The following is a 12763-nucleotide window of genomic DNA, read 5'->3' on the forward strand; positions in this document are numbered from 1 at the left end:
AAGTACGGTTGGGATGGGGAGTGAGGTGGCAGCACTCTGGGAAACGGAAATGTTAACTAGCTTGAGCCGAAGCTGAGGCAGAAACAGAAGCTGACGCAAAAGCTGCTTGACAATGGCATTAGAATGTCGAAAAGTTTTAGCCCATCAACCGCTTACTCACTCAATTAGCACGGTCAGTTCTCCGAGCTTGCCTCGGCTTTTTATGCAAATCTTTAGCCCACCAACCCCCATCCATTAGGAGGCGTGGCGTGGAGGCGTGGCAATGAGAACCATTAAATGGTACATCAACTGTACATTAGCTTGTCTGTTTTTGTTTCATTAGCAAGAACAGCAGGCAGGGGGGGCGTGGACCATGTCCTGCGGCTGCTCAAGTCTCCCCAAGTCCCCGCAACTTGACAGCGGCGGCATAAGCCGAAGTTGCAACAGCAGGAGGCAGCCGCAAAAGGCTTTAACAAAAGCTGCCAAGGACCAATAAAAGCGACAGATAAGGTAGAGCGCTCCACAGGAGGACGAGCAGGAGAAATAGCGAGAATGCCATTTGGCTCTTGCATATGCAAGGAATAAGGACTTTGAGTGCGTCTGAAAGATGAAACCCGCAGGGCGAATGGAAAGGATCTATAAAATAACAAGAAATATGGCCAATCGATGACTTATCCTAGCTGCCCTGAATGTGCAAGGTAAATAAAGGACAACAGAGAAAAGAGAATTTTAACTGGGAAGCTTAAAGTTTAAACTTCAAAGTGAAAATAAAGTTAAATTTATCCTTTTAAAAATAGGCTTTCGGGGAAATTATTAATTAATTTGTTTGATTTATGGGAGGCACCCTTCCGATACACAAAATTCATTTAAATTCTGTAATTTGTTGATCAATCAAATATGAGTAAGGCATTAAGTCGAGGCAACATTGTTTGCCAACGTGGTTTTGAAACTTTACGCATCGTTGGCGAGGGCAACTGCAGAGCTGGAAAGGATGGAAAGGATGCTTTTGTTGGACAGGACTCAATCTCCCAGTCAATCACCGGGCCCGCCCACACGCCTTTTGTGCGTGTGACATATGCAAATATTTATGCAGCGCTCCTTTGGCTTCGTTCCACTCTCGCATCTCCCCTCGATGGGCACTGAAAGAAATGGTATAGTTATATTAAAAGAGTTTATTTTATTTTTCAAGCCTATTGTGCCAAAGAAACCTCTATCTCTAAGATAGTTGGTGTATAGAATTCTTAAAAAATACTTCTTCAAGCCAATAGTTCAAATTTCTCCACAGAAGTGTGCATTAAATTATGTAACTTCGTTGCATTTGTATACATGTGTGGGAAAAACAAATACTCTTGCCGAGGAGCATAAAAGTTAAGTAAATATATAAACACGCATCGGCTTACGCTTGCCTGCCTGACAGTCTCTTTATTATGGCTATTTGCCGTTGTTGTTATTGATATACGTGCAGTGTAGTGCACCCAACCTCTCGCCCAACCGGGCCGGCCTCTGGGCCGGACGTAAATCAAAATGTATGCAAGTTGGCCAACAACATTGAAAATCAGTTATGTTTCACTTGCACTATCGCTGGCGCAAAAATGCAATTTTTTGCGATAAACTGCATGTGAATTGTGGATAAATCAAGTGCCACAACCAAAGAATACAAAATCATATATGATCAGGATCAGGCAGTTTAATGTGAAAGGCCAAAGGAGCTACCAGTTGTTACAATTCACTATTTTTCCAGGAGGACTCGTTAGTTGCTCTGTTGGATGCGATCCCGATTCATGTGGTAATAGGCCAGGAACAGACCGAAGGCGGCGAAGCAGATGAAGGCTCCCCAGAAGGGGATCGATCCGCAGCTAAACTCATCGCGGTACACCTCGCAGACCTTCCCGCCGATGATCAGCTTCAGCTTGTCTCTCGGCCCAAGAGATCCTCGCATGGTTGTGCAGTTGTTTTCCGGGCCCCAGAAGCTCAGCCTTAATTTAGAAACATTTTCCGGAACGCTGAGAGAGTGATGTTGGGGGGAAAGGCTCCTGGGATTTTGTTGTCTAAAAAAAAACAAACAAAATATGAGCCATAAAGGCTGCCTAACAATGATGAATCATCATTGGCGGCAACAGGATGCCTGTCCCGTATCCCGTGTCCTGCATCCTGCGACATAATTGAATTTAGTGCTAATGATGCCATTGACGATAGCACATAATATTCAACATTAATTCAAGCAGACATTAATTGATTGATTATTTGATTGCATTATTGTCAATATCACAATTGCAATTTCGTAGCTCCGCTTCGGCCCATCAACGCCTTCGTCGTTCGTCCCTATGTCCTGTGTCCTTGTTGTCAGTCGAGCCTGACACATTCGCGATATTGAATGTTTGTCATCTGGCAAACAACATTGATAATAATAATTTAGCGCAATTTGCATGCTGACAGCCATAATTAATCGATGCAGCGCCGGCCTCCGCCAGAGACTCGAATGTACAACCTTGATGGCCGATTTCGAGCTGGGAATTTAAACAAGCGCCTAATGGAAATACTGTGTAATTGCGCATCAGTGTTTTGAAAGTAAAAACTGGCTTCAAGTGGCTGAATAAACCATGGATGGTAAAGTTTATAATTGGTGCATCAAAGGGATGTACCTTCGGAGTAGTTCCACTCGCAGTGGATGAATATTTTTTGCCACAGAATAATATAAAACTTACCTCTCTCACTAAAAGTTAGAACAAAAAGAAATGTTTCATTTACATTTATCGTTTCGTTGGCTTCCACCTCTCCGGGCCCGGGCCCGGCAATTATCTGGCCCGAAGAGAGATTCTAAGCGAAATTTCTACGCCCTGCAATTATACAAAAATTCATCTTGGCCAGCTTCTTTTTCCGCTTTTGTACTTCGTATTGCATTATTCATGGAGCGGGGCTAAGAAAATTAAAAGCCAGCCTTCTAGCCGTTAGCTGTTGGCCGTTAGCCGTTGGGCGGTGGCCACCCCCGCCCCAGCTGACCAAATAATTGTTTGAAGTTCGCTTCTTCTGGCTGGCCTGTAATCTGCCATAGTTCTGGCCACTAATTTCGCCTTGAGACAGAACTGCCTACCAGAGAGCGCACTCCTCGAGTACCACCAGGCTCAATTGAAATGCTGTGAGGGCGAGAAGGCAAGGGACAAGGAACTCTTGCAGGACGAAAGGCCAAGAAGTAATTGAAATATTGGCGAGTTCAGCTCGTAAATTATGCACCCGAAACCCTAAAAAAAACTGAAAATATCCACAACAGTCCTCTGTGTAAACAAAAAACGGGGGGCCTGAGATTCTCTTTAATTTATAATTTATAAGTTTTGTGCTTTTGAAGCTCCTCTCGGAGAAGAACCGCCCATGGAGCAAACTTTGATTGCGGTAATTAGCAAATTGTACAACACCCCCAAGGACCAAGGACTCACTGCGCAATTACCTGGGAGGCAGCCGCGGAATTAATGGATAGTAATTGCTTTAAGTTTAGTTTTGATGCTGTGGCAGGATAGCAAGTTCTTGTAACACATTTATGAGCCACATCTTGGATAAAGCTGAGCCTTCATCTGAAAAAGTAAAAGGTACTGCAGCTCCTTAAACTACAATTTGCCTTTCTGGCTGGGGGAGTGGGAGGACGGCGAACTAAAGTTCCGGGAAAAGGGTAAACCAATTTGCCAAAGGTCCCGAAAATATCTGTCGGAAAATATGTGTATATCGCACAATGAAATTGCCTATGCGGCAATATAGTTTCCTGGCCCAGCTCCTGCGGCAGGAGAGAATCTTTTTATTTTTTTCTGAGCCTGGTTGGCTTTTATTATTGTTACTTTGAGGCTGACACAATCCGAGCCCCAGCCCCCGCCGGGCCTTTTTGTCAGGTGGAAACCTAAGCTAAGCAAACATACAAAAAAGTGTTAGTATGCTCAACGCGACACTCGCCAGCCTCCAATTTTCCACACCCCCTGGCCAGCCCGGGCCGTCCTGAAATGTCCTTTTAGCCCAGGACATGGCACACATACGGAGAAGAGGTGAGTTGCTGTGCGTATGTAAAAATCTCCGACGTGATGTAAATTTCTATTGAATGCTGAACGGGCAGAAAAAATATTTTTAATGGTCTTTTGGCCAGCAAAGCGGACGAAGAGGATACAAAGGACGAGATCCAGTGCCAGAACTACAGGCAGGAAGCCAAGGCGCAAGCGAATTGTCGAAAGTTGAATGAATTGTCGGTTGAATCGAAGGGACAGGTGTTATCCTGTGGTAATATTTGTGTCCGAAACTATTTGCATATGCCAGGCCAGGCTGGTTATTTGTGGAATGGTAATCAGGGATCAGAAAGGATAGCAAGGTAATTGCATTAAGGAAAAGCTAATTTGGAGCTGGAATAATCCATGAATTTAAAGTTCTTCAAACTGCCGTCAGGACACGTGACATTAAGGCCACCAATGCCAAAGCTTGCCAATCAATTTATGCGATTCTGGGCCACCACTTTCCCCGATTCCGACACTCGAACAACTCTTTAAACCATTTACGTTTTGTCATAATTGCAAATTTCGTTATCAGATCATAACGAATAAATAGAGGGGATCCTGGGGCGAGAGCCACACAAACAGACGCCAAACATGACCTTTATCAAATCAGACTTAATTCCCATGAAATCCGCATCAACTGCGTGCAACATCGCTGACCTTGCCCCGGCCCCTGGCCGATGCTAAACCAGAAACCAACTTCCACACAATAAAAGTAGAAATAAATCGGCACAGAGGCAGGAGGATATATAGAAACACAGAGTGACATGTCATTATTGGGCTTTGACAGGCAAATTCAAAAATTCAAATATTCCAAATAGATTGCAGTTCACTGGAGAAAGGGCCGGTGATGGGGAAGGAGGAGTCCTGGCCAGAATCTGTGTACTTGTGCGTGTTGCGGAAAATATTTGAATATGTATGGCAGGGCGTATTGTATTTTTGCATAATTTGGCATGTAAAACATGCAAAGCGAGATGAAAAACGTGATGTTGGCTCGGGAGGAGTGAAATTATGAAAATATTGCATCATGTGCCGGGGAAATTGTGCGGCTCTTCTATTTTCTATTTTTGATTGCAGTGGATTGTAGTTGCGAACCCGGGGCATACCCTGGTGGGTCTAACCAATTCAAACCAGCAGGCATATTCGATTTTTGGTTTTAAAGTCTTGACACTCATGACACTCTAAGTATTTAAACATTAAAGTTTAATAATTAATCATCCTGGGTATCAAAGGGCTAGAGCTCTCCCTTCTGAACAATTGCAGTAGTTAGACACCTCGTTTCAGGGCTGCATTATAATTGTGTTCAGTTCAGTTCAGGTATACCTGAATGCGAAATTTGAAATATTAAATATGGATTGCACTTACATGGAACACACATTCTGGCCGGTGGTGTGTGGTGAGATTTTTTGTAGCTCCCCCACCGCTGCCGAGCTGGTTGTTTATGTTTTGGTGTCAGGGAGCAAAGTGCAGTTGGTTCTTTATGCAAATATGCCAAGTTTAGAATGCGATTTCGAGTGTTTTGCCTTCACGGCTTTCAAGTTGCAGCTACAGCACGGCAAGTAACTATAAGTTTGAACGAAAAATCATGAGGATTGTAAGGACTTCACCTTACTCGCTCGAAACGCAGTGTACCTCTCGCGCCACCTCTGCTGGTTGTCATTTATCTTGTGCGAACATTTTGTTGTCATATTTATTTATCAACAGGCAGCCCGGAATGCGGCAAACTTCTTTGGCGTCGCCTCAAAATGGCGCAACAAAATAATTCAGTTCCTGGGAAATTTATTTCGGCTTAGATATGTATTCTGATGCGGATAAAAAAAGGGCATATGTGGAAGATCTGCTTGTAATCTCTGCAAAGTTTCTTCTTCGAATGCGACTTCAAGGTGAGCACTCCAGCTTAAAGCTGTCTCCAGGCTTTTGTTTATTTCAATAAAAAAGCAATTTATAAAACGAGGTTTACCTGATTCCCATCCCAGCCCCTGCCCCTGCCCACCTCGAGTTATGCAAATATCTATGGCAAGCCCGGGAAGCGTCTGTCATATGGGTCATAAAAGCCAGTTTTTATTGCTCATCTGACAATATGGACGCAGAGCCCGTCGCTTTTGATGCCAAATCTAAATAATTTGGCAATTTCGTGCTGATTTTATTACAAGCCACAAAAGGGCAGACATTAAAAGGTGCCTTCAGTTCCCGTGGGGCCTGGCGTCGTGTCGATAAGGTTTGATTAAAATTCCCAGTGTCATACATGGCGTATGAGCAATCTCTTTTAGTGCTAAATAATATTTTTTATAAATTAAGATATGAAAGGTAGGATATCTTACCAATATCTTAACTTTCTACTCTTCACTTTTCCACCACAGTTTCTTGCTAAAAAGTTTCTGCCAGTCGGCTGATTAAAGTTCCGTACTGCACTTGACTCGAGTGCCAACTGAGATGGAAGACAGCCCGAATGAGGTTGACTTAATTGCAGCCATAAATTTTTGCCGGTGGCCTACTCAAATCCGTTAAGGAATAAAAGTCAACTCTCGTCTCGAAGGAAGCAGGAGATAAAATAATTTGTACCTGCAGACGGGGGAATGAAAAGTGTGTGTAACTTTTTCGCAATTCAACTGCAATTAAAGTGGCCAAGGCTCAACCAATTGTATGCATTGCGAAAGTAACTTTATCCCTTTTATCCCTTATTTTTAATTATAAAAAAACTTTGGGCCATGTATTCCTCTTTTTGGCCAACTGCCTGGCCAGGAATAACAAGTGACATTGTTGCTGCACTCTGTATCTGTATCTGGTCGTAATTGATGGCCAGGCCGTGTAATTAGCCACAAATTGTTTAGGCCTAGTTGAACCGGACACATGCAGGACAGGGGCAGGGCAGCCGAAAGAGACAGCGACGGAGCTGGGGGCTGACACGAGTGGAGCGGAAACCGAAATTTGTGTGCCCAAAACCAAAAGATGACACAATTTCGGTCCACTAAAGTGATCCTGGGCCTTGGTATTAGTGCCTGGCTATGCGTAAGCTAGTGTGTGTGCGTGTGTGAGCCCAATTTCCCTATCTACTTTGGCAGGATTGCCCCCTTCTGCCGCCACAATTAAGTAGGCTGCCCATGTCCACGCAAATTAAAATAAAATTTCTCTTGCACTTTTATTTTTCGGATCGGTCGGTTGGTCGGTCGGTTCTTTCGGACTTGCTCTGACCAGCAAAATAATTTGCGAGTGGCCGAAGCTTTAAGGGACGAGGGGACCTGCAACTTGTCGCCACAAAATGAATTGAACTTTTATGGCTAATGACGTTGCACGTTGCATACGGCATGTTGCGTGGCGCACGTGTCGTATACGTAATTGCACAGCATGTTTCCGGGGCTCTGGCCCGACTTGTAATGCCAACGACATAGTCGTAGAAAAAGCAGAGTTTGCGATACTCTGAGTATCTAAATTGGTGTAGATTTTTGTTAATTGGGGAGTATGAGGCATGGTAACTGGGCTAAAATGCATCCAATTATTGGCATAAGCCCATGCAAGTCCCTTACATCACATTTTATAAAATTCCAGGGAGACTCTCGGCCACAACTCCCACATGTCTCGGGCATTAAACTAAATTTAGAAACAATTTTTTGCTCTCAATGTGAATATTTTTTGGGGATTTTACCCTTTTTGCTTGCTTTCCAGGGTAAAACTTGCTAATAAATTGCATAGAAATGTTGCGCATACGCAACGTGGCACGAGCGAAAGACAAACAAGTCTTGACTCTTTCTCTCTTTTCCCTCCCACTCCGGGTGTAACAGGTGCAGTGGCAGGAAAAAGCAAAGGAAGATCCGAGTTTCTTGCAGTCTCGACTGCTGGAGCTGCTCTGGCTGTTGATGCTGCCACAACTCAATTTATTTCAACATGTACTTTTGCAACAATGAATTTCACTTTAGTTGCTAATGGATTTCGCATAGAAAGCAGTCAGGCTGCCGTACAAAAGGCACAAGCTGGAGAATGCACTTGGAAAAATTATTATATTAAAAAATAATTGAAATACAAATTCTAAATAAGGTACAAATAGTTAGATTAGCCCTTCATATTGTTCAAGAAACTATTTAATTTATAATGTAGTAATCCTAGAGACACTAATTTTGTTCAGTGCCCTTGAAGTAGTACCAGCTTGCCTGCCAGCGTTAAGGGTTGAGGGATTTTTTCGGGTCAGCTGCTAAGGAACTGCGTCGAGTCCTTGTCCTTTTGCTCCTGTCTTCGGTGTCCTTGTGTCGGCGGTAATGCATTTTGTTTGCTTGGCTGCAACAACGCACCCACAATGACAAATGAAAGTTGACGCGTTGCCTTATTGAGACAAACGAGGGGGAACTGGGGCATTAAGGTGCTGCATCTTGGTCTTGGGCTATAATTATGCAAATGACCGAAAGGTTGCCACAGAATGAGCACCGGCCAAAGCCAGCCAGAACTTCTTGTGCCCCAGGACCAATGCAATTAGAAACGCACCCAAGGAACAAAAGTGTGCCCGAGGCATTGAAAGCTTCTTTACTTCTTTCCAATTTTGCTTTCTCCTGTCAGAGATGCTTGAGAGTCAATTGGGAGCTTATATATTTTTAAAAATACTTGTAGCTTTTCTATGATTTTCTCTTAAAAATAATGCAAGTAGAGGGTAGAAGTACCGGGTATCATAAGTCCCTCCTAGTTGTAATATTTAGCATCTCCAACTGCACTTAATAATTCCTTGCAGTATTGCAGCTTCCTTCCCATTTCATTTTTCTGTTCAAGTCCAGGACACTTAATTAATTTTCTTTTAAATTACATTTGCCTGGACACTTGTATCAACATTGTCCTGTCATTGTCCGATGCTCATTTTGAAGCTCCTAGAACCGGCTTTCAATTCATTGTTGACTCGATAGAGTAAACTCGGTCCTGCTGCTCCCTGTCGCTCCTTTCCGTTTCGACTGCAATTCCAAGTCCTGTTGCTGCTGACTCGCCGAAACAGCAACAATTCCTAGCCATTTGCATGGCTAGGACATTGTTCTCCGCCTGTCTCCCTCACTCTCTCTTTCTGACTGGGCCAAAGGACACTCTGAGTTTTCTTGGTTTATGTTTCGAGGAGCCTTGCCCATGGCCCGTAATGCCAGATATTTGCCTCGAAATTCAGTTAACAATTGCGTATTACATGCCTGACAAAACTGTGTCCAGCAATTCGATTGGCATTGGCGTGGGCTGGGGGCCAAGGGTGGAATGTAAACTCGACTGGAAACATTATTGTTTTCACAATTGCTTGAATAGCCAAAGGCACTTCGAATTGGAGCCCAGGATGGAAGCAAATGCTTGATAATATTTAAAGGTTTAGGAGCAATTCTGTCCCTTCATTTGGAATATTTTTTCAAGCCATAGTAGTTGGAACATCTAACCTCGTAAGGATGCATTTAATGTGTCACACACTTCCATTTAATTTCCCCCAATTGATTGGATCACTCGGTTAGGGAAACGGTTTCTGGCCCTCAGTGCACTTCCCCGTGTGGCATATTCATCAGGCAGCCGTTTCCGCTTGTTGCTCTTCGGTTGCGGCCTCGCCCTCATCCTTGCCGTCACCCACTTCCTCCCCCTAACCGAAGCGCTGTTGATGTTATTGTTGGTCCTGGTTGGCGGCGACTCCTTAGTTACACATGACATGTGTCAGGTGCAATCAAATACGCTTTCAAAGCTTAAACGCTTTTGGCGCAATGCGTGAGAATTTCAAACGGTTTCGGGGTTGCCACAGGAGCAGCAGTAGCAGCGGCAGCCTTCCCCCATCAATTTTGCTGGAGTATTTACTTTTGCGGCATTGCTTACTAATTGAATTTATGTGCGGAATTTTCAAACAAAGTCGGGTGGCAAGGTCGCTGGGGAAGAGGCAACACATGTGCGCGATTGGAATCACTTTTGGCAGTCTTTGAGTGTCCTCCCGCTCCGCTCCTGCCGTCTCTTACAAAGGAAATTTTAAAACAATTTGCTCGCTTAATGCGGCTACATGTAAAGTTTTTTAATTGTCTACAAATTGGCAGCATTTGCGGAGAAAAGCCACGAGACCAAGAAGTCATAGAGATCGACTAAGGAGTACTCAGTGTTTTCATAAAATTCAATAAATTTTAATCCCAGTTCTATAACCAAAAACCGAAAAATATACATTGGTTCATTGGTAGTTTATTAAGTTAAAATCCTTTAATCCTTAGGAATCTCTGGCATACCTCAACAGCTCCCTGAAAAATCCTCCAAATGCCAGAGGGACTGAAAAGTCGTCGCCAAAGTTGGCGTCACATGTTGCACTTCCCAGCCCGGCATAATTGCTCCTAATTGAAATGCGAAACCCGCAAAGAAATTGAACGAAAATGCCAGCCTTTCCCCAAATATAGTTGCACCTCATATGGGAGTGTTGATGGAAATTAATGCCCGAGCTTAGCAGCCGGAAAAAATATCATTTGCAACCGCAGAGGATCTGGTTTGTCCTCCGGGGGAAATGGGATTTTTATGCAACACCAAAGCTGACCACAAGATGCAGCACTCACACACTCGCTTAGCTTGTGGTTGCAACACTTGACTCCGGATAGATTTTATTGCTCTCTGGCTGGGGCCGCATAAAGCTCATTATGGGCCCTGAGAAATTGCATCTAACGCTTAATTAATGCTCGGCTTACAACATGCGTCATCAGACATCAAAAACACTACTTCCCAGCCGACTTTGTTGTGCTTGTGAGTCCTCCCTATCGCTGCAATCCCCCCACTTCCTGTGTGTGTGCTTAGCCATTACTATTACCAACTGTAAACACGGCAGTGGCAGTGCCAACTTTTGTGGCTTGGCGTGTTTGCGTGTGATTTAGATTAAGCTGGAGCGAACCCTGGTTGGGTAACTGCAGAATAAATTGCAACTTTTGCAAGTGGAATAGTTCCCCAGTGGGGGATAAATTAGTATTACTCGGAGCCATTCAATAAAGGGAATCCTTGCAAGTGAGAGTTGCAGAAAACAAGGTGGCACAAATATACTTTTGAAGTACAAATGGGGGAGTACTCATAAGGGTCACTTATAACTAAAACTACCAGTTTCATTTTAAATTTTAAACTGTCTATGACATTACTTGGTTTTCCCCACGAGTACATTGTCCTTGCAGTGTCCTCATTAGGATGATGATGCGAACGTCTTGGACTTGACTGTGGTGACTTGGCGAGCCCTCACTTAGCGGAGAAAGCCGACTTCGTGGCCTCGTATGCCGTGAAAACCTTAGGGGCTGGTTTCGGCAGTGCACTGCCACAGGGGTGACTCGTTAAGTGTGTCATTGAGCCAAAGGATTGGGCCGAGATGGTGGAGATGAGTTCAACGTGTCCTTGTCGTGGCATGAACTTTTAATTTACAGCAGGGCTGTGGAGCTGTGGAGCTCCCCTCCTCCCTTGGCTTTGCTTTGTTGATTTAATTTATTATGCAAATGTTTGTGCAAGCGATAGCGCATGTGACTCCGAGTCTCCTTTTTTTCTGCCATCATCATTATTTAAAGGAGAGAGCTACCGAAAAAATGGAATATGAAAGTTACATACGAAGTAGAAGACTTTCAATCTTCACTACCTTTTTATAGATTGTGTTTAAGCTTTTGAGAGAAAAGTAGAATCTAAAATAAACAATTTCCTCTAAAATACCAACTATAGCCAACATATAAGTCAAATACTTTGGAGATTTAGGTATTCCTTCCAGGAAGGGCATCAAATCTTGGCCCCTTAAGTGAGCGCCGCAACAAATGACGGCAATGTCGAAATTTTCTCACCTCGATTTTTCATCTCATTTACAAGGAGCGGAAGGGATGACGAAGGATGTGTGTGTTTGTTTGTGTTTGTGCTTGGGTTTATCAGTCACATAATGCCAGCATGCTGACATCATAACTTATAACTTGATAAATAACTATATGTGTTATCCCTCTTATCCTTTTTTCGGGCGGGCTCCTTGGCAGACAAATGACTTGACGGAAGATGGGGGGGGTCCTGGGTGGAAAATGAGCAAGAAAATGTGTGTTCCTGCCCCTCTCCTTTGTCTGTGCACTTTTTGGCCACTTTCTTTGTTGTCTGCCAAGTTGGGGCTGTTTTTTAGGCCATTTGTTAGTTCTCCTGGTATGACGTACTTTCCCTCAGTTATTCAGTTTTAAGAAATAATACTCCTGTTTAACTCACTCGCTGTTGCCTTAAACAATATTCAGTTAATTGTTTGCTCAACTTCAACTTCAACTCCGCATTGTCTGTTTAGTTTCTTCTGCTATTTAACCACGGGAGTTAAGCTCGTGTGCAGCCAGTGATGCATGGTGGAAAGTTCGGGGCCCAGACAACGTGACGCACGATCGTTGCCTTGAAATGTGCCCACAATGGACCCGGGGGCGCCCCGCCCTGCTGGCACATGCCACGAATGTGAATAAAGTTTGTAAAAATATTTTACACATCAGGCTTGGACATGGCTGGGAACAGGTTGAAAATGCAGTTAAAGCTCTGGTGCATCCATCAGGCTTGAGGTTGCTGAAATAATGCATAACAAAGGCAGTGGTAGTTGTTTACTTTATAAAAGAAGGGTAACGAACACCCTGACATATTAATTTTAGCAAAAAAATAAAGAAATAGTAGCAGTTTACAAGCCCTAATGAAAACCAGTCCAAACTAAACGGGTCAACCATGGCCGAAAGCGGAAATTATTAACAATACCACACACACACTCTATGACTCCATTGGGGAAAAGTAAAAGTCTCTCGCCGCCGGTCTCTCTGGAAGTTTTAATGAGT

General features: G+C 43.7%; 1 protein-coding gene and 1 long non-coding RNA gene across 2 annotated transcripts; one reads left to right on the plus strand and one right to left on the minus strand.

Moving 5' to 3' along the window:
* Positions 1 to 1646: 1646 nt before the first annotated feature.
* Positions 1647 to 2030, minus strand: LOC6497922. The gene has a single exon (XM_001961681.4). It carries the CDS (start codon positions 1916 to 1918, stop codon positions 1730 to 1732), a length of 189 nt encoding a protein of 62 aa, XP_001961717.1. The 5' UTR covers positions 1919 to 2030; the 3' UTR covers positions 1647 to 1729.
* A 1778-nt stretch (positions 2031 to 3808) lies between these two features.
* On the plus strand, positions 3809 to 4761 carry LOC26515405. Its single transcript, XR_001408582.1, has 2 exons — positions 3809 to 4004; positions 4073 to 4761. It is a non-coding gene; the product is annotated as an uncharacterized LOC26515405 (long non-coding RNA).
* The last annotated feature ends 8002 nt before the right edge of the window (positions 4762 to 12763 follow it).

Source organism: Drosophila ananassae, chromosome 3R (assembly GCF_017639315.1).
Source record: "Drosophila ananassae strain 14024-0371.13 chromosome 3R, ASM1763931v2, whole genome shotgun sequence".
In the NCBI taxonomy this organism is placed as follows: domain Eukaryota; kingdom Metazoa; phylum Arthropoda; class Insecta; order Diptera; family Drosophilidae; genus Drosophila; species Drosophila ananassae.